The sequence below is a fragment of the Emys orbicularis genome, chromosome 7 (genome assembly GCF_028017835.1).
Source record: "Emys orbicularis isolate rEmyOrb1 chromosome 7, rEmyOrb1.hap1, whole genome shotgun sequence".
Lineage (NCBI taxonomy): Eukaryota > Metazoa > Chordata > Testudines > Emydidae > Emys > Emys orbicularis.
Window position 1 is genome coordinate 93,800,720 of NC_088689.1, and position 19,777 is coordinate 93,820,496.

The 19,777-nt window shown below is 46.7% G+C and overlaps 1 protein-coding gene across 1 annotated transcript in view; it reads right to left on the reverse strand.

Annotated features, from left to right (window-relative positions):
• The window catches only part of RAF1 (Raf-1 proto-oncogene, serine/threonine kinase), an 89,097-nt gene that overhangs the window by 43,539 nt on the left and 25,781 nt on the right, over positions 1 to 19,777 (reverse strand). The window contains exons 2-3 of the mRNA XM_065408533.1: positions 8,225 to 8,277; positions 6,417 to 6,649 (exon numbers count right to left, since the gene is read on the reverse strand). Of these exons, the coding sequence (XP_065264605.1) occupies positions 6,417 to 6,623 (207 nt within the window). The 5' untranslated portion in view covers positions 6,624 to 6,649; positions 8,225 to 8,277. The remainder of the gene's footprint in view (positions 1 to 6,416; positions 6,650 to 8,224; positions 8,278 to 19,777) is intronic.

Sequence of the window (19,777 nt, forward strand, 5' to 3'; positions counted from 1 at the left end):
CCAGTCGTCTAGGTATGGGTAGACGCGCATCCGTCGTTTTCGAAGGAAGGCCGCCACCATGGACATGCATTTCGTGAAGACACGTGGGGCCGTTGCGAGGCCGAAGGGCAAGACCGCAAACTGAAAATGGCGCTGCTGGATAGTGGAACCGCCGGTGAGCCGGGCGGATAGCGATGTGTCAGCGGGGGAGGGGCCGGGGAGCTATAGCGATGTGAAAGTAAGCGTCTTTCATATCGAGGGCAGCGTACCAATCCCCCTGATCCAGGGAAGGAATGATGGAATGATGGTACCGAGGGAGACCATACGGAAACGTGGTTTTTGCAAGTACTTGTTCAGCTTGCGAAGGTCCAGGATAGGACGGAGGCCCCCTTTCGCCTTGGGAATGAGGAAGTATCTGGAATAGAACCCTTTTCCTCTGAGGTCCGGAGGAACCTCTTCCACCGCCCCTACAGCGAGGAGGGTCCGTACCTCCTGCATAAGAAGTTGCTCGTGAGAGGGGTCCCTGAAGAGGGACGGGGGGGGGGGTGGGTGGGAGGGAGGGGGCGAGGAAAACTGGAGGGCATATCCTGATTCTACCGTGCGCCGGACCCAATGGTCTGATGTTATATGGGACCAGGCACGGAAAAAACGGGATAGGCGGTCCCTGAAATACAGGGGAGGATCCGGGGAAGAGATAGGTACGCTGTCCTCGATCGCGTCTTCAAAATCCTTGCTTATTGCCCGGCTGCGGCTTGTTGTTGCCCTGGCTTTGGCCCTGGTTAGGCGTATTGTTGCGCCTACGCCTATTGTCTCTGCCCCGCCTACGGTAAGGTTCGTGTCGAGGGCGAGGCTGGTACTGCCTCTGTGGAGGCTGAGGTTTAAAGGGCTTCCTCTGTGTCACAGGGGTATGCATCCCCAAAGACTTGAGGTAGCCCGCGAATCCTTGAGGCCATGGAGCCTGGCATCTGTCTGCTCCGAAAACAACCCCGTCCCTTCAAACGGGAGGTCTTGGAGGGTGTTTTGCACCTCTGGAGGAAGACCAGACGCCTGCAACCACGCTGAGCGCCTCATCACCACGCCGGACGCGATAGTCCTAGCGGCCGCATCAGCCGAGTCGAGCGAGGCCTGTAACGAGGTCTTGGCCACCGCCTTTCCCTGGTCAACAATGGCCGCAAACTCGGGTTGCGATCCCTGAGGCAAGGCATCCTTAAATTTAGACACCGATGCCCAGGAGTTGAAGTTATGCCTGTTGAGGATCGCCTGCTGGTTCGCGATCCGCAACTGGAGGCCTCCCGACGAGTAGACCTTTCTGCCGAACAAGTCTAATCGTTTCGCCTCCTTGGCCTTGGGGGCTGGGGCCTGCTGGCCATGCCGCTCCTTCTCGTTGACCGCCGAAACGACCAGCGAACATGGGGCTGGATGGGAGAAGAGGAAGTCAAACCCTTTGGATGGGGCAAAGTACTTCCTCTCGACGCCCCGTGCGGTCGGCGCAGAGGAGGCTGGCGTCTGCCACACAGTCTTATAATTCGACTGTACAGTCTTTATTAAAGAAAGAGCAATCCTGGAGGGACCCTCTGGGCTGAGAATGTCTACCATGGGGTCCTCCTGCTCGACCGTCTCCTCCGCCTGCAACCCCAAATTGAGGGCCACCCGGCGGAGCAAGTCCTGGTGTGCCCGGTGGTCAATCGGGGGAGGGCCGGACACTGTTGTGCCCGCCACGGCTTCATCTGGTGAGGAGGAGGTGGTCATGGCCTTTTGAGCGTCCTCATCCTCCTGTAACTCCTCCTCAGCGGGCTGGCCCTCCGGAGTGCGTCCCCTGCCCTGGGTCACGGACGGTGCCGGGCTCGGTGCCGAGACCGCCCTTTCTGCATCAGGCGGTCTGGAGACCGTGGCCTCCGCACGGGAGGTGGGGCGGCACCGTGGGGAGCGGGACCGGTCCCCTGAAGGGCCCGATCTCGAAGTTCTGGATGGAGGGCCTTGCTGATGATAGGCCCACGGGGTCCAGAACGGCCACTGTCCCAGATGGCTCCAATGCGGTTGCCAAGAGGCCTCGTGCCGTGTAGCGGCGTGCCCTCTGCGGCCATATCTCGACAGCCCCGAGCTCTCTTCCGACGCAAGCGACGGTGACCTAGAGGGCCACGGCGGTGCCGTGGCGCGGTGCCGGTCGGGTGTCGGGGAGCGGTGCCGTCGGGACCGGGACCGTGAGTAGCGCCGTACCGATCTGGATTGAGAACGGTACCGTTGACCGCGGGACCGGGAACGGCTGCGGGAGGATGGTCTGGGGGCTCTCGCCGTCGAAGCGTCCCGGTGCCTGCTCGGGCCGGGCTGCTGGGACGGTGCCTCGCTCGCGCCGGGGCCTGTCTGTTTGGAGGCCCGTTGCGCGGCGGGAAGCCGGGAGTCCACCGAGGCGGAGCTCGACCGGGACCGGCGCCGTGAGCGGTGCCGAGAGGGCGACCGCGATGGGCGCATCATCGCCGGCTTGCCCTTGGAAGGCAGTCTCGGCGGAATGACTTTGGTGCGGAGTGTGCTGACGGAGGACAATTCAATGAGGTCCTTCGCCGCCTCAAATGTGTCCGGGGTGGAGGGCTGTTCCAACAGTTCCTCCAGCCCCCCCTCCTCACTCGACGCGCTTGTCCCGGGGCTCGACGGGCCTTTCGGCGCCGGAGCCACTGGTACCGGGACCTGTGCCGGGGCTGGCACGGCCTTGGTCGCACTAGCGGTCTTCGTTGGTGCCACCTTCTTGTGCGGGGAGCGACCCCGGGCCTTGGGCTGGCTCTTGGGCTTGGCCGGCGAAGCAGACCGGTGCCGGGCGTGATCTCGTCGAGGCGGCACCGTAGGCTTAGTCTGCACCGCCTGTGTCGGGTCGCGGACCGAGGCCAGGGCACTCCGCACCGAAGCCGACGGTGCCGTGGGAGCGGAGGGCTGTAACGCCATCTCCATGAGGAGCTGTTTCAGGCGAAAGTCTCTCTCCTTTTGAGTTCTGGGCTTGAAAGCCTTACAAATTTTACAGCGCTCCTTCTGGTGTGCTTCTCCCAGGCAACGGAGACACGACTCGTGCGGGTCGCTCACTGGCATGGGCCTGCGGCACGCGGCACAAGCCTTGAAGCCTTGGGCGTGCAGCATGCTCCGCCGCCCAGGGCCGGTGCCGGGGTTGACCAAACCCCTATCACCAAGAGTTTGTTTGGTCTTTGTGACAAACTAAATAACTACTTAACACTAACACTTACTAAACAATGAACTGATAACTATTGCTAATGGCTATGCTAAGGGACACTCTCAAGCGAGAGAAGAGTTGTTCCAACGTCGCCACGGGCAGTAAGAAGGAACTGAGGGAGGGTCGGGCCAGCAGGGGTATATATACGCTGGGGCGGGGCGCCGCTCTGGCGGGAAGAGAGACCCTGCGGGCCCGACGGGAGCCGCTGAGGGAAAAAGTTTCCGACGTTCGTGCACGCGGCGCGCGTACACCTAATGTGGAATGGACGTGAACAAGCACTCGAAGAAGAATGTAAGGTTGGATGTTTGAATCTACATGTCCATGAGCACACTGGACAAGTTTGTGATGTCTTATGCTCAACTGGATGGCATTTCTCTGTTTGGATGTAACTTTTTAATGCTGCATCCCTATCATTTGATCTACAATAGGCTCAAGAATTATGCCTATATGACCCTTTGGCTCAACATGCCACTTGATCTTGACCAAAAGAGAAGCCAAAACGAAGGCAGATGATACCGGTTTTATGTATGGCATTCTGAGTTTGTCAGTATCTTCTAATCAGTTTTGGAAGGAGGAATTTTGGTGATTGCCACAATCACTTTATTGTAATGGTTTGCTATATTTACTGTGGCTAGTTTGTTTTTCATACCACCAAAAATTGTTCTGGATATTCCTTTATTATGAGAAAAGACCGCCTTAGATTTAAGAAAAAAATTCTGCTTGCTTAACATAAGAAATATCATATATATTTCTTTTTCCCTAGGAAACACTGGCAGTAGTTGGGCTTGGAATGTGATGTTTTAACCAGAGGTTGAAATCTGAGCTACAGCTCTCCCAGCCTAAGGCCTTGGCTACACTGGCAATTCACAGCGCTGCACTTGCTGCGCTCAGGGGTGTGAAAAAACACCCTCCCTGAGCGCAGCGAGTGCAGCGCTGTAAAGCGCCAGTGTAATCAGCGCCTGCAGCGCTGCACGCTCCCTCGCAGCGCTGCAAGCTATTCCCCTCGGAGAGGTGGAGTACTTGCAGCGCTGCGAGACAGCTCTCGCAGCGCTGGCGGCGCGACTACACTCGCGCTTCACAGCGCTGCCGCGGCAACGCTGCCGCGGCAGCGCTGTGAATCCGCGAGTGTAGCCAAGGCCTTAGTCTCAACCTTTCCTCCTGTTCAAGTTTCTGCCTCCAGCTATGATGTCACATTCCAGGTCCTCGACAGGAAAAGCAGTAAGTCAGGACCAGATACTCCTAATGTAGAAGCAGAAAAAAGTTTTTCAGAAAATGTTTGAGGCAGTTATATAGACCAAAGGATCCATTCCACTCAAAAAAACAAAAACAAAAACCTTGCATTACAGTTCACTTTTGAAGGTTTGTCTACAAAAGTTAACTTCTGGTATGCAACAATGGACTTGCTGGGCCTTAATGTTTTGGCTCATGGCATACTGTGCTAACAGGCCAGACAGGCATATTTTCTGTCACACCCACAGTAATATATAAACTTGAGTAAGAAAATTTTGTTGCAGTTTACTGTTTTTATGCTGGACAGAATGTTTTATACTTGACACATATGCAGACAGAAATGATAGCACTGTGAGTGGGTGGGTGGGTGGCATTATGTTGAGGGAAGGGACAAAACATTAATTAGGATTTCAACCAACGTTATTGAGTTTTAGCATATTATTGGAATGCTCAGCTTGGAACAAAGACCAAGAGATGTTTAAGTTCAATCTATCTTCAATATATTTCATTGTGGGGATCCATGCTGAAGCAACCTGTGACAAAAATCATCATATATTTGAGTTTATATAGGCTAGGATAGTTCTGCAACAATACTGTAAATTAGGTTAGCCCACTACTGAAATATTTTGCTCTTAAATATTTGAATGTAATCAACACCTGTATATTGTAGAACATTGCACCATAATATAATGATACTATTTTTAAAATATAGCCTTTAGGATTAAGGGACTAATAATGGCTTTCCTAAACATGGACCAACCTTCCAGGTTTTTTTAACATTTCTGTTGCCACATATACGTTAACAATAGTAAAAGTCTATAACATCTCATAGGACGCTCTGCACCCTTCTTTTGGTGGCGTGTAGTGTACGTACATGCAGTCCCCCACCGCAGGTAAAAATAGCAGTATAGACTGTGAGGCATTGCTTATGTGAGTAAACTACAGATACACCTGAAGTAGACTCAAGCACACACCCTACATCAGAGGTGGGCAAACTACGGCCCGCGGGCCACATCCGTCCTGCAGGACCGTCCTGCCCAGCCCTTGAGCTCCCAGCCAGAGAGGCTAGCCCCCGGCCCCTCCCCCGCTGACTCCCCTCCCCCGCAGCTATGCCACCACGCAGGCAGCGCTCTGGGCAGCGGGGCTGCGTGCTCCTGCAGGGCAGCGCGGCAGGCTCCGGCCGAGTGGCAGGGCTGCCAGACATGCTGCTCTGAGCTGCATGGTAAGGGGGCCGGGGCCAGGGAACGGGGGTGTTGAATAGGCGCGGGAGTCCCAAGGGGCCTGTCGGGGGGCAGGGATGTGGATAGGGGTTGGGGCAGTCAGGGAACAGGGGGGTTGTATAGGGGGTGGGGACCCAGGGGAGCAGTTAGGGTCATGGGGTCTCGGGAGGGAATGGTCAGGGGACAAGGAGTGGAGGGAGGGGCAGTCAGAGAGCAGGAAGTGGGAGGAGTCGGATAGGGGGCAGGCTGTTTGGGGAAGCACAGCCTTCCCTACCCGGCCCTCCATACAGTTTTGCAACCCTGATGTGGCCCTCGGGCCAAAAAGTTTGCCCACCCCTGCCCTACATGGATCTCTAGTCGCCCAAGCCATCCCTCCCAGTCTACGTTGCTATTTTTAGCCATGTAGCATCCCATGGCCTCCCTGCTTCTGAAGCTTTTCCCCACTGCAGGAAAAAACACTGGCAGCAGGGAAAGGCTCCAGCAGCTCCCTGCTGCTCGAGCCCTTCCCTGCCACAGGGCAAGGCTCTGGCAGAGGTGAAGCCTTTCCCTGCTGCCTCACCTCCAGCCAGAGCTTTTCCTCACCAGAGTGAAAGGCAGCTGCTGAAGCTTTCCCTGCTGCCTCCACTCTGCCAGAGCCTTTCACTGACACGTGTAGCTACATACTGCAGTGTGGATGTGGTATGCTTTTGACTGCAGCATGTAGCTACACTTACACTACACAGCATTGCCAGTAGAGCGTAATGTAGACGTACATGAGGCTTGGGTAGACTTACCACTGTGCGTTGCTTGTTAGGCAAGAAAACCCGAATGGTATTACTAGTCTTAGACATATCTGAGAGCTTGCCATCATCAGAAGCTCGGCGTTGAGAGCCAAACGGCTGAACAATAGTAGGTGAAATACAGTTTGATCCATCAAAGACAGAATCCTTGAATCCAAAACCGTTACTGATGGTCTTCCAAGCTCCCTGAATGTGCTCCATTGATACAGCCTAACGAACAGTAAAATCTGAAATGAAGTACAGACAAAAGAAATTACAACCTTCTCAGAGTCAAATCTGTAAGCAAATACAGTAAAAGACCAAACAATATAATAAATAATAATACCACCTTATGCTTTTATATAATATTTTTCATCGGTAGATCTCAAGTGCTTTACAACCATGGTATCATGCCCTAGTCATATTGTAAAATTATACAAACAACATTTAAGCACAATGCCATTGTCCGTGTTTTATTACAACAGACAAATTCATAAACATGTATTTACAGCAAGCTCAGCTAAGTTTAGATGTGCACACACATTTCTGTGAATCTTGAAAGCAGCACATTCAGTGCATACTTACATTCCTGATGGAATTTTTCCCTCCCAAATTGAAGTATACTTTCCTCACTCACGGCTAAGTACATGCTAAGTTTGAAACTAAATGGTCTGAGTTAAAGTATAAATATATTTAAAGTGTGAAGTCTTTTTTCTGTTCAGTTTTTTTTTTTTTTTTTTAAGTCATTAACAAGCATTCCAAAAACTGAGAAGAAACAAAATTAAGCACGTATTCCCCCCCACCAAGAAGCTGAGCACAGGGCTTTACAATTAAACAATAAAAGCTTTTTAAGTATATTTACCTAACCAAGTTACAGTAAGAGAGATTATTGCCAAATAAAACTGTGACAATCTATTATCTATATTCCTGATCATCTTAATATTCTTTATACACACAAAACTATGTTAAAACATTAAGATTGAAAAGTCAAGCACCCAAAAGCTAGGAAATACTAGAATTAAGGCGGTCTGTGCAACCTTAATTGAGCCCTCTTGTACATATGCATTATGACAGCCTTCAATTATATGATCACATTTCCCCCCCCCCCCCCCCAAGGATCCCAGTCTCATTCAGTACATAAAATGGACAAAGCAACAGCATTCGTCTGACGAAGTGGGCATTCACCCACAAAAGCTTATGCTCCAATACATCTGTTAGTCTTAAAGGTGCCACAGGACCCTCTGTTGCTTTTTACAGATCCAGACTAACACGGCTACCCCTCTGATACATAAAATGGACAGTTTTCACTTCATGAGCAGCTATTCAATAATTTGTTTTATCTTCACAGTTCAATGTGTGGCCCTAAAACTTATTTACTGCACATTATTTAAACCCTGTTTTGAAGGCAGAATTATTTAATTTTCTCATGAGTTTTACGATAGTACTCATCACTATTAATGAGTACTCAGCATTATTTAAGTTCAAAGCACACCTCTCCCCATTGACATCAGTTGCAGCTGTGAGTGCTCAGCCCTTCTACAAATCAGACCCCAGGATCTCAAGTAAGGTATCCAGAAATTGAAGAATGCATAATTACAGACCATGTGTGAAAAATCTGGTTTAAGTGACTTGCCTAGCATCACATCGGAACTCTGTGGCAGAGGATAGGATAGAATCTAGTTCTCCATGGCAGAATTTAACTGCCTGCATGAGACCATCCTCTCACTTTAAGCAATTTCATGCTCATTCACTACCACATCTTCCAACTTCCATAACTAATGAAGCAGGAGGCCTACAGACAACAGCCTCCATCACTATACTACCTTGATTCATCCCCAGAGCAGGTCCATCCTGTGCAGTGACTTAGGCCAGGGTCCTGTGGAAAAAACAGTATGTGATCATGTAAAGACCATATCATAATACATATACAGAAGGGGGATGAATTAAAGTTACATAGGCAACCATAATTCTGGCATTTCCTAACTTCTGTGTGCTCAACTTTGCAACCTTAATAATGTTCTGTTAATGGGGGGAGGGGGGGGAGGGGGAGGAAGAAGAGGTTGTGTGTGTGTAATTTCCCAGACTTTTCAAGAGAAAACTGGGGGGGGAAATTCAATCACATGGCATCATACTGACACTTATATGGGTTATCAACAGGGCTGGAAACTTTAGATGCACTGGACAGACCTCTGCCACTTGAGTTAATAGAATAAGTGATAGCTGTAATAGGTTTTCATCCTCTATGTGGACCAGCACTAGAGGGGGATAAGACACTTTGCTAGTGGGTTTCACAGGTATTTACTGACAGCAGAGGAATGATGAAACTCAGAAATCTGGGATTCCATTTCAGGCTCTGGAGGAGAGGTTCTCTAGAGGTCAGATACTCTTCTGCCTGTTGACACCACGCCCTGTCACTTCCAATCTGTCCCAGTTGCATTCCTATCTCTTCACCACCCCTGCCTCCTAGTCCCAGTCTCCACTTCTCAGGCTTCTCATCCCAATCCCAAACTCCTTGTCCAGCCAGTCTCATTTCCCCCATCCCAGATCCTCATTCATTCTCTCACTCCCCTCTTGGGTTCCAGCTACCCCCAGATCTGTTCCCCCTCCTCTTTGTCTCAGGGCTTGTCTACACTTACCAGGGGATCTACAAGCAACGATCGATGCATCGGCGGTCAATTTAGCGGGTCTAGAGAAGACCCACTAAATCAGGGGTCGGCAACCTTTCAGAAGTGGTGTGCCGAGTCTTCATTTATTCACTCTAATTTAAGGTTTTGTGTGCCAGTAATACATTTTAACGTTTTTAGAAGGTCTCTTTCTATAAGTCTATAACATATAACTAAACTATTGTTGTATGTAAAGTAAATAAGGTTTTTAAAATGTTTAAGAAGCTTCATTTACAATTAAATTAAAATGCAGAGTCCCCTGGACCGGTGGCCAGGACCTGGGCAGTGTGAGTGCCAGTGAAAATCAGCTCGCATGCCGCCTTCGGCACGCGTGCCATAGGTTGCCTACCCCTACACTAAATCGACCTCAGATCGCTCTCCCGTTGACTCCTGTACTCCACCGGATCGAGAAGAGTAGGGGGAGTCAACGGAAGAGCGTCTCTCATCGACATCGCGTAGTGTGGACCCCGCAGTAAGTAGGTAGGTCTAAGCTACATCGGTTTGAGTTACGCTATTCATGTAACTCAAATTGCGTAGCTTAGATTGAATTTCCCCTGTAGTGTAGACAAGGCCTCAGTATCCCCCCTCGCTGGCTGCTTGACCCAGTCTCATTGCCAAGTTTTTCCCTGGCTCCATGTCTTTTATCACCTCCCAGCCCCATTCCCCAACACACTGGTTTTCAATCCCAGTCTCCTTGTCCAGCCAGTCCCAGACTTTCTCCTCCCACCAAGCGATTTGTCTGATCTGTGTTTCCCTCTCCCGCACCAGCTCCCAGTCCCAATTTTCTTGCCCAACCAGCCCACCCCCTTCTGGCTCTCAAACCCAGTCTCCTTATCCAACCAGCAGTTCCCCTCCCCTACTCTAGCTCGCACTTATAGTTTTGCTCTAGTCCCAGTCTCACCAGGATCCTTGTCCCAATCTACTCCCCTTCTTCCCCTGGTCTCCTTTTATCCCCTCAGGTCTCAAGTCAGACAACTTCCTCCTCTGTGCTCCTAGGTGCCAGCAGAGTGGTAATCAGAGTAGAGGAAAGACAGGTTCTCTGGTCTCAGTTCCAGTACCCAGCTCTAGCCCAGGTCACAGCTACTGGAAGCTGTAACTACAGGAAAAGTTCAGCTTTTCTCCCTTAGCCCTAGGAATAGAGCATGCTCAGTCACTTTGTTAGGACAGCGCATGTAGAGTTTGGTCAGCACTAAGAGCTAATGAAGCATGCCCCAGGAAGATAGAATCTTCACAGATTTTAGCCACTAAATTTTAAGTATTTACTGAGCACGTGCAAACTACAATTTTTCAAAGTCATATAATTTAGCCAAATTTGGGTGGATTTGCACAGTAATTACAAGAGACATATCCCTGACTCACAGGCCACTCGCTGCCAACTTTTAAATCCCTACTTTATGTGGGTGCTAGAACTTCTCAAAGAAAAGGTCACCAGAATTACTTTTTTAAAAAAAGCCCTGAAACATATTTTTCTCTAGCCCTGTTTTTGGAAACTGAACTATTTTGGTTGACACTTTCCAAAATAATTCAGCCTGAGACAACCTGCATAGAAAATTTCAGCCCAAATGGCTAAAGTTCAGCAACATTATTAGCAACTGAAAAGGGGTCCTACAATAGGAAGAGTCCGGTAACCCGAATAACAGGCAGCGCTATCAGCCCTGCCTGTAATCAATGACAGGAGCAAAAGTAACTTTTGAAAAAAATCAAGGAATCATTTGTACCTAGCACACATCTTAATAACTGCGATAAAATCAGATTCAAATCATGATTAAATACACAAGCAGCTTGAGAAATTCTAGTTTAAGTTTACCCGCAGGATATTTGCCCATGATCAAACTTTTTAGCTGTAGTATCTATAGCAGCGAACACACTCCAATATATAAATTCTGAAGTTGCAGCCTTTTTATATCCTCTCACTTTGGATTGAGTACTCTCTTGCCAGGCCTCAGCAACCAACTCAAAAATTAATACTGCTCAAAAAAAGTCAAGAGGGAGGGAGTTAGGTCAGGTTACCATTTTACATTTTCAAGGGGAGTACAGCAACAAAAGAGATGTGTCAGAGAGTCAATTCTATAGAAAACCAATTTGCAATAGGTCAATTTGGACAGTTTACTGCATTATAATTATTTTTTTCTTGGCCTACTCTCTACATTGTCTTTATTAAAGAGATATAAAATCATTTTTCTCCAGTTTAAATTTATGCCTCAGACTCTCTGAAGCCTCTTTCCTAATATTATTGGAAATCTCTGTTATGGGCTGCAGCCATATAACACTAGTCTGCAAGATAGTCAGATTTCATAAACTAAGCAGATTCAGTACTTGGACAGAAAAGCAAAGGAAATCCCAGGAACTATCAGTGGTGCTGGCGATTCCATACTGCAGATAGCAGTCTTTCTTCTGAGTCACTACTGAATCACTCCACTAGGCATGGCGCTGAGGTACCATGCTGTGAGACATGCCATTCTTCAGATTACAATCGTCAATAAAGGCAAATTTATTTTCAGCTATAGTTTTTTATTTTATGTTTTCTGCTAATAAGAAAAGGGATGTCAGCCCTTACATCCTAGCCAAATTCCAACTTGGGTACCTAGAGGGTCGCACACTTTGTTGCTTCTGTAGCCTGAACTCACTGCCTGTACTAGGGGCTCCTTTATTTCGCCCTATCACCACAAGCTGTGTGTGCTAGCCACCCCTCCCATCTCCTCCTATTTCAGGTACTCCCTGCAACCCCTCCTCCCTCATGTCACTGGCTGTACCTGCCCCATTCCTGCCTTCCACCTCATGCCAGTGGCTCGTGTGTACCCTATTTCATCCTTTCCCGCCATGCCAGTCCCCCATTCTCCCCACCCATAACAGAGGTGGTGTGCACTCCCATTCGCACATACCCCCCTTTCACCTCATGCCAGCAGTCCATTCATTTTTACTGATGTTCCACAGAAAGTTACGGCTAGAATGTGTGTGTGCTCATGTACGAGATCAAAAGGGAATGGAATGGGACACCAACATTTATCGACCTCTTTTGCAAGTCTACAGCTCTAGTTTGATGCATAAGAGCAGCACTTGGTAATCTAAAGAATAAAAAAAATAAAGAGAACATTTTACATAACTATAGCTTGGCTACTACCAGTTTGTTTAGATTTAAACACATTACAAATGTTTTCACCCTTCACACTTTCCTGTTTTAATTATGATTTGTAGAGTACAAAATGAGAATGTGTGCTGATTGAATTCTCTATCAAATATCAGCACTAAACTGGTTCTATTGTAACATTAAGCAATCCTCTCCTTCAAACTGTGGCAAAAGCAATAGGGTATCCCAGATGTTGTAGTATCAAAGGGTTGAAAAATTTTCAAAAAGTACCTAAGTAAGGAGCTCAAATCCCACTGAAAGTTAACGGGACTAAGGCACTTATGAAAATTTACCTAGCATGCATAAATGAGACTGGTCTTGTATTTGGATCCAACTTAAGAGAATCAAACAGGAAAGGAGACTAATGGCAGCAAGTAAATTACAACAGCTTTTATAGTTAGAGTGGCTGTCTAACTTAAACTGATAAGCTGCTTAGCCAATCTGGATCACGATTAATAACTTACTAGCTTCCCCTCCCCCCAGGGAAAGGACAGATGTCAGGGAGCATACATCCTCTACACTTATTTCCCATAAAATCTCAACTTGGTGTTGTACTTGTTTCCCTTAGCACTGAAATACCAACTGATAGTTTTCCCCAGTCTTGCCAAACTTCAGGACAACAAATTTGTTAATATCAGGTAGACTCTACATTAACCTATCACAGTGAAAAATGCAACTGATACATAAGAGTCCCACCAAGTTACACACAAAAATGTAGAATGAAGATAATAGATGGGTGCTATAATTTCCTGTTATTTCTAATCAATTTAAGAAGCATTCATAAAAGCCTTTGATTCCGATATGCAAAATATACACGCTACTGAACATGAATATTAAAAGTCTTGGTATTACTATGCTGGTTTTACAATGCCTTCCAGCTATGTATTGCCTTTAAAGAGAAATGCTGCAAACATTATTTTGACTTTCTAGAATTATATCACTGGGCACATGATGTCACATCCTTAGGTTGTACATAGGGCTTTAACAATTTACCAGGCATCAATAATAAGAGGCCTATAAGAAAGATTTTTGAGGGGGGAGCTTCTACCATTAGTGAGATCCAGGAGCGCAGAAAGCTAGACACTCGCCAACTTCCAGCTGCTGGAAAGAAGAGGGTGCTCTCCATAGCACCACAGATGTGATTAAATCCCAGCCATTTCCAACTCCCACCTGTACAGAAAGAATGCTCTCTCCACCTCACCACAAAAGCCTCCTTCAGTTGAAGGAAGTAGTATCTGCTACTCACCTTCCCCTGTTCCCTTATATGCTGCTAGGGTGGTGGAGATTCTTAACTAGTCTACCCTCTCTCTCCCACACCTCTATTTTTCAATCCTCTTCCAGACTTCCCTGGGAGGCAGCAAAGTGACAATGACATGATTCTGGTCAGTTTCACTGATGCCCCAAAAATTCTGATGGAGCAACGCAACTGCCCAGAATCATGTGAGCTTCGCACTGCTGAATTTGACTTTTACTGAAATAGTTAAGCTGTTTTTGAGCACAACTATTAAAAAAAAAAATCAGTTTTTCTAAAAAAAAAAAAAAAAAAAAAAAAAAAATCAAAAAAATCTTGTAACCGCTTTTTGAGATGGAAGTTGATGCAAACACACAATGATAATGAGGAGTCCTTAGTTCGTAGGTGTTCCTTTCACAAGTCTGGTGAAAACTTGATTTGTTATGGCTGAATTATAAAAAGGTTTTTAAATGTATTTAGTGTATGAATACAAGATTAAACAATTAAAACTAATAAGCTCCCAAAGTTCCTTCATCTGACACTGCATGTATTTGTAAACAGGCACGGTGAAATCTCAATCAAAAAGAGGTCATCTCAGGATTTTACAGGATATACACAAGTATAGTCAAAGTAGAGCAATATTTCAGTTATACTCGGTTGGGCACTGAATTGCGATCTACGGAGGTGCATAAAAAAGTGATACAGGAATGCCAAAGGAGGCCTTTCTTCCACATGATAAAGAAAGGTGGAAATCTAACCTGACAAGGGCTCCTGCCTCATTTACTGCATATGTGCAATACACAGCACTGTACTCATGTCTAGTGAATAGCAGCATACAGTAAAATGTGTTTTTTTCATTTTTCTTTTTTAAAATGTAGGAAAATCTATACAAAAGAACTGCATTAAAAACATTCAAATTGGAAATCGACCCAATCAACAGTCAGGAAGTGACAAAAATTAAAGTTGCCTGTATAATCTTAACCCTGCTGCCTTATATACATACACATTCTCCTTATATATTATATGTATGAAATACAATAAGCTATATTAAAAGAATATCTATGTTGCAAAATCAGGCACAGATAAGTCAGGAAATGCCACATTCACGGTTACCTTTGCCAAGTTATATCTGGCCCCACAGCATGTCTATCCTGTGCACTGAATGAGGCAAGATCCTGTGGCAAAAATAGAATGTGAGCATGCAACTAAAGACTATCATATAATGCATATGCACAAGGAGAAAGAATTAAGTTTCCACTGACCAAAGTTGGGAAATGCCAGATTTATGTTTAAGTGCTTTGATTTTGCAATCTAAATACCATTCTTTTAATGTATCGACTGAATTTGCAAGGCCTAACACTCAACTGAACGGCATTTCTCTGGTTGGATGGAACATGATAACTTCTGAATGCCACATCTATTCAATTCCAAGAGTTCAGGGACTGTTCTAGGTATCAATGGGCAGAACCTACTGATTTTGGTGGAAATGGGAAAAACCAAAAAGGGAAAATGGAGGACACATGGAATTCCCTGGCAATACACCTGATCTTAGTTCTGCCAATTCTCACAATACCGTTTTAAAATTTTGACACCATGAAATAGAAAGAAAATAAAGAATGGTGGTTTTGGAGGGAGATGGTGATGCACACAGAACCACTGACATAGGAAGTAGAATGAAGGAGGCACACACAACCCATGGCATAGAGAGGGAATGGGGGAACCTGGCATGGAGTAGAAAGGAGAAATTGGGGGCATGAGGAATTGTCTGGTGAGGGCAATTCACTCAGCCTAGAGAAGCAATGAAGCATGTGACCCTATATTTTATTTGGATGTAATTTCCTAGATTGGTTGGGGGGAGGGGAGATTAAGAAAAAAGGTACAAACAAATACTATTATGTGCAACTAGAAAAACCTCTAACCAAAGATAGCCACCACATGAGCTAAAGGATTAATTATATTAGCTGGCACAAGCAGAAGGCTATCTCATAGTGAAGATAGCGGGGGGATGGGGGAAGGAAGGGGGTAGCCAAGCTTTGTCCACCTCTTTTCCCCTTCACCACCAGGAGGTGGGTTTTTGGGTTTGGGAGGCAAGAATGAGGAGAAATGGGCTATGTGCTGTGATTGGGGGATGGGACAAGCTTACTTTCTTCTCTCCTCACACCTCCTGAAATCTCTTTTCAGCTGCTCCAGCAGCTCACAGGTATTCCTTTGTGCAGAGTGTGTGGCAGTAGTGGTGGTGGTACCGGTACCAATCTAGGAATTAAAATGTTCCTTTTTATTATTATTATTTTTAGGCATGCTACCAAAATTTTTGAGGAATATAAGAGACAAGTTTAAAAAATTGCCTTTTCCTGTATCTTGCCAAAAGCTGAACAAAATTTCATGGGACAAAGAAAAAGCACTTCCCCAGCCCAAAGGCATTCCTCCTGCCAAATATGAAAAGCCTACTGCGTACCAAGGAATAGTAAGAGGCTGTCAAGTAAAGATCATGAGAATCCATAAAGATCACAAGAACCTTGTAATAGAAAGTGTTAGGAAGTGTAAATATAGGAATTGCAACCAGCTTCCCCTATAATACGAGTCTTCAATTACATGTTCACATACTTTCTTCCTCAGAACCCTTGCCTTTGGACCCTTAGAACATTGGACAATAAAGCAAGGTTATGGAGTGCATTTGTTTTGGGGGTCCAAAGCACCCCTCTTATGCACTGAACTAATTGGCTAGTGTGTCATGCATAAGCCTGGGATCCACTGTAAAAGTTTTAAGGCATGTAGCAAATGAAGCAGGATTCTGCTGGAAAAGAATAAATAGCTTTGTGACTAAGGCACTGGACTAGAAACCTAGCAATATGGGTTCTATTCCTGCCTCCGCTGCAGACTTCTCGTGTGACCTTGGGCAACTCATTTAGACCCTGATTCAGCAAAGCACTTAGAACATACTTAACTTTAAGCACGGGTATATTTCACTGAATTTGAGGAGATTACTCATATGCTTGAAGTTAAGCACATTCTTAATAGTTTTACTGAATTCTGGAATCTTAACCTGTGCCTCAGTGCCACATCTGTAAAATGGTAGTAATACGGTCCTTCCTGGAACTATGGGGATGTTCTGGGAATAAGTTAATCAAGATATCATACTACAGTTATGACAGCCATAGAAAAATCTATGACAGAATCGGAGCTACTGTGTAGTCATTTAAGAATACCATATGTTGATCTGGGTATTAGGATGTTTACAGTATGAATACATTGGTTTAATCTAATCAGAGGCTGTAAGGAAAAACAAGCAGGAAGGAAAAACAAAGTCTCAAACTTCTCCACAAACACTTGAGAGTTAAGAGAGAGAATGCCAGGACAGAAAAAGGCCCCCACATACTGAAGATCAAAAGTTGTGGCAGGTTAAAAAAAGGAACACTTTCTCAAGAGAGGGGAAGTTGTTTGGGGGAACCAGAGGAAGACCGCTGGGGATGTCTGAAGAAGTTAAGACTGTCTAGGTTACTATCAGGTGATGATAAGCCTTTAGGTAAGACACATATCCATGTACTTCAGTGGTTTTCAACCTTTTTTCATTTGTGGACCCCTAAAAATGTTCAAATGGAGGTACAGACCTCTTTAGAAATTCAATCTGTAGTCTGCATCCCATACCATACAAGTCTTGGGCTATGTCTACATTAGCACTTTTGTCGGCAAAACTTTTGTCGGTCAGGGATGTGAAAAAACCCACACCCTTGACTGACAAAAGAGCCGGTGTAGACAGCGCTATGTCAGTTGGAGACATGCTCCCAACGACACAGCTACCACTGCTCTTTGTGGGTGGTTTAATTATGCCGGTGGGAAAGCTCTATCCCATCAGAATAGAGTGGCTACACAGGAGACCTTACAGCGGCGCAGCTGCAGTAGTACAGCTCTGTCGCTGTAAAGTATGTAGTGTAGACGTAGCCTTAGACCGGGGTGGGCAAACTACAGCCCATGGGACCGTCCTGCCTGGCTCCTGAGCTCCTGGCCGGGAGGCTGGCCCCCAGCCCCGCCCCCTCTATTCCCCCTCCCCCGCAGCCTCAGCTCGCTCGCTCCGCTGCCGGCGCAATGCTCTGGGCGGTGGGGCTGTGAGCACTTGGGGCAGCGCAGCTGCAGAGCCCGGCCTGACCCGGTCTCTGTGCTGCGTGGTGGTGGTGGTGGTGGCAGCATGGCCTGGCTCCAGCCGGGCAGCACGGCTGTAGCGCCGCCAGTGCTCCAGGCAGTGCAGTAAGGAGGCAGGGAGCAGGGAGGGGGTTGGATAGAGGGCAGGAGAGTTCGGGGTGGTGGGTCAGGGGGCGGGGATGTGGATGGTAGTCAGGGTGGAAACAGGCGGTTGAATGGGGGCAGGGGTTTCGGGGGGCAGTTAGGAAGGAGGAAGGGTTGGATGGGGCAGCAGGGGGCAGTCAGGGGCAGGGGTAGTCAGGGAACAGGGAGAAGGGATGGTTGGATGGGGCAGGAGTCCCGGGGGGGCCATCAGGAATGAGAGGAGGGGTTGGATGGGGCGGCAGGGGTCCAGGGGCAGTCTGGGGACAGGGAGCGGGGGGGTGTGGATGGGGCAGGGGTCCCAGAGGGGCCATCAGGGAATGGGGGGGGTTGGATGGGGCAGGAGTCCGGGGGGGCAGATAGGAGGTGGGGGCCGGGCCACGACCCCCTCCCCTAACCAGCCCTCCATACAATTTACGAAACCCGATGCGGCCCTCAGGCCAAAAAGTTTGCCCGCCCCTGCCTTAGATGGAAAACTAATGGAACAAAATTCAACTATAAATGTTGCACATGCCTGGCACAGCATTTGATGCAGCGTGAGAAAGGGCATTGTCGTTTTATGGTAACGACAAGACTTCCAGGTTTTGACCAGTAGGTGGGGGTATTCACATATTTTTGATTGATCAGAAAAATTGAATGCCTTTTGGGGATCTGACACTTGATTTTCATAGTCACCCTTTGCTGACCCGTTAGACATAGTATGCGGACCTCCAGGGGTCCATGGACCACAGAATGAAAACCACTGGTGTAGACTGTTTTAAAATCCTTTTTTCCCCTCTTATGCTCTGTACCTACTAAAATAAAAAATACCTTGGTTTTAAGAAGGCTGTTTTATCACTGTGTCCAAACACAGTTGGATTGGCTGGGTAAGCACAGTTAATACACAGAGTACTGTAGCTCAGGGCCCGGACAGAGTGGGAGAACTGCAGAATTCCATCCTGTGATAGGAAAGGCATGAAGCTTTAGACCTCAAAGACCAGAAAGGGGACAGAGGTACTGCTAGCCCGGTAACCATCTGAAAAGCATTTTCCTTATTTAGCGAAGGAGCTGGATGGTGTGCAATAAATGAAATATGGGGCCAAATGATTAGAATAGGCAGTTGTCACTCCTCAAGCACTTTTCAAACTGCACACTGAATAAGGCCAGGGTTCTGATGAAAAATAGAAGGTGACAGTTATACTTGCACAGGCAGCTTTAGTTTTATTATTTCATGACTTGAGTGTTTTTGTTTGCAACCTTAATGTTCTTTTGTAGTTTCATATGGATATTATGTTGTGTTCTAACTTGAAAAACAAAGAATGTTTTTAATTAGCTTAAACAGCCTAAGGAGCCTACTGTCCCCTTCGGGTACACACATACCTGACTTCCATCATCACTAATAGGAATTACAGAAGCATCAAAAGAACTGTCTGTGACTATATATTTTTTATTTCTCAACCATAATAATATTTGTTGTTCTTGCTCTGGGAATTGTCATTGTGAACAGAGACTACCATGGTCTCAGGTATTGATAAAGGCGACCTACAAAAAATGTATGCCCACTTTTTTTTTCCTGGCACTTTCCTGGTTTTTCTAAGGTAACAATAAGAAACGTAAAAAGTCTTCTTTCTCTATGCTTGTATTTGTAATATTAAAAAAGCACAAAAAACTGACCAAACCTTTATACACAGCAAATGCTGGAGTACAAAACCCTCTCCTTCATTATTCTTTGCAAGTTGCCTTTAAATTAACATTGACCCCTGAAGCAGTTCTCCTATAGCTTTGAATGAAGAGAGTTTCAGTGGCAGATTGAAACGAGTAACCTGAAAACTACTTTGATTCCAAAAGGCTTCAAACTGCACACAGACAGAAGAAATCCCCCACAAGTCAGACAAGAGAAAAGAGGAGCTTTCTAATTATTGGACTGCTGAAAAATATACCACATGACGCTGTCATATGTAACAGGTATAATAGATCACTTTGAATATAGTAGCGCTGAGACTACCGTATATACTCGATCATAAGCCGGTTTGTTTATAAGCCGACACCCCCCCCCCCAAAGATCGATAAGTAAAAATGGAAAAATTTTATGACCCGT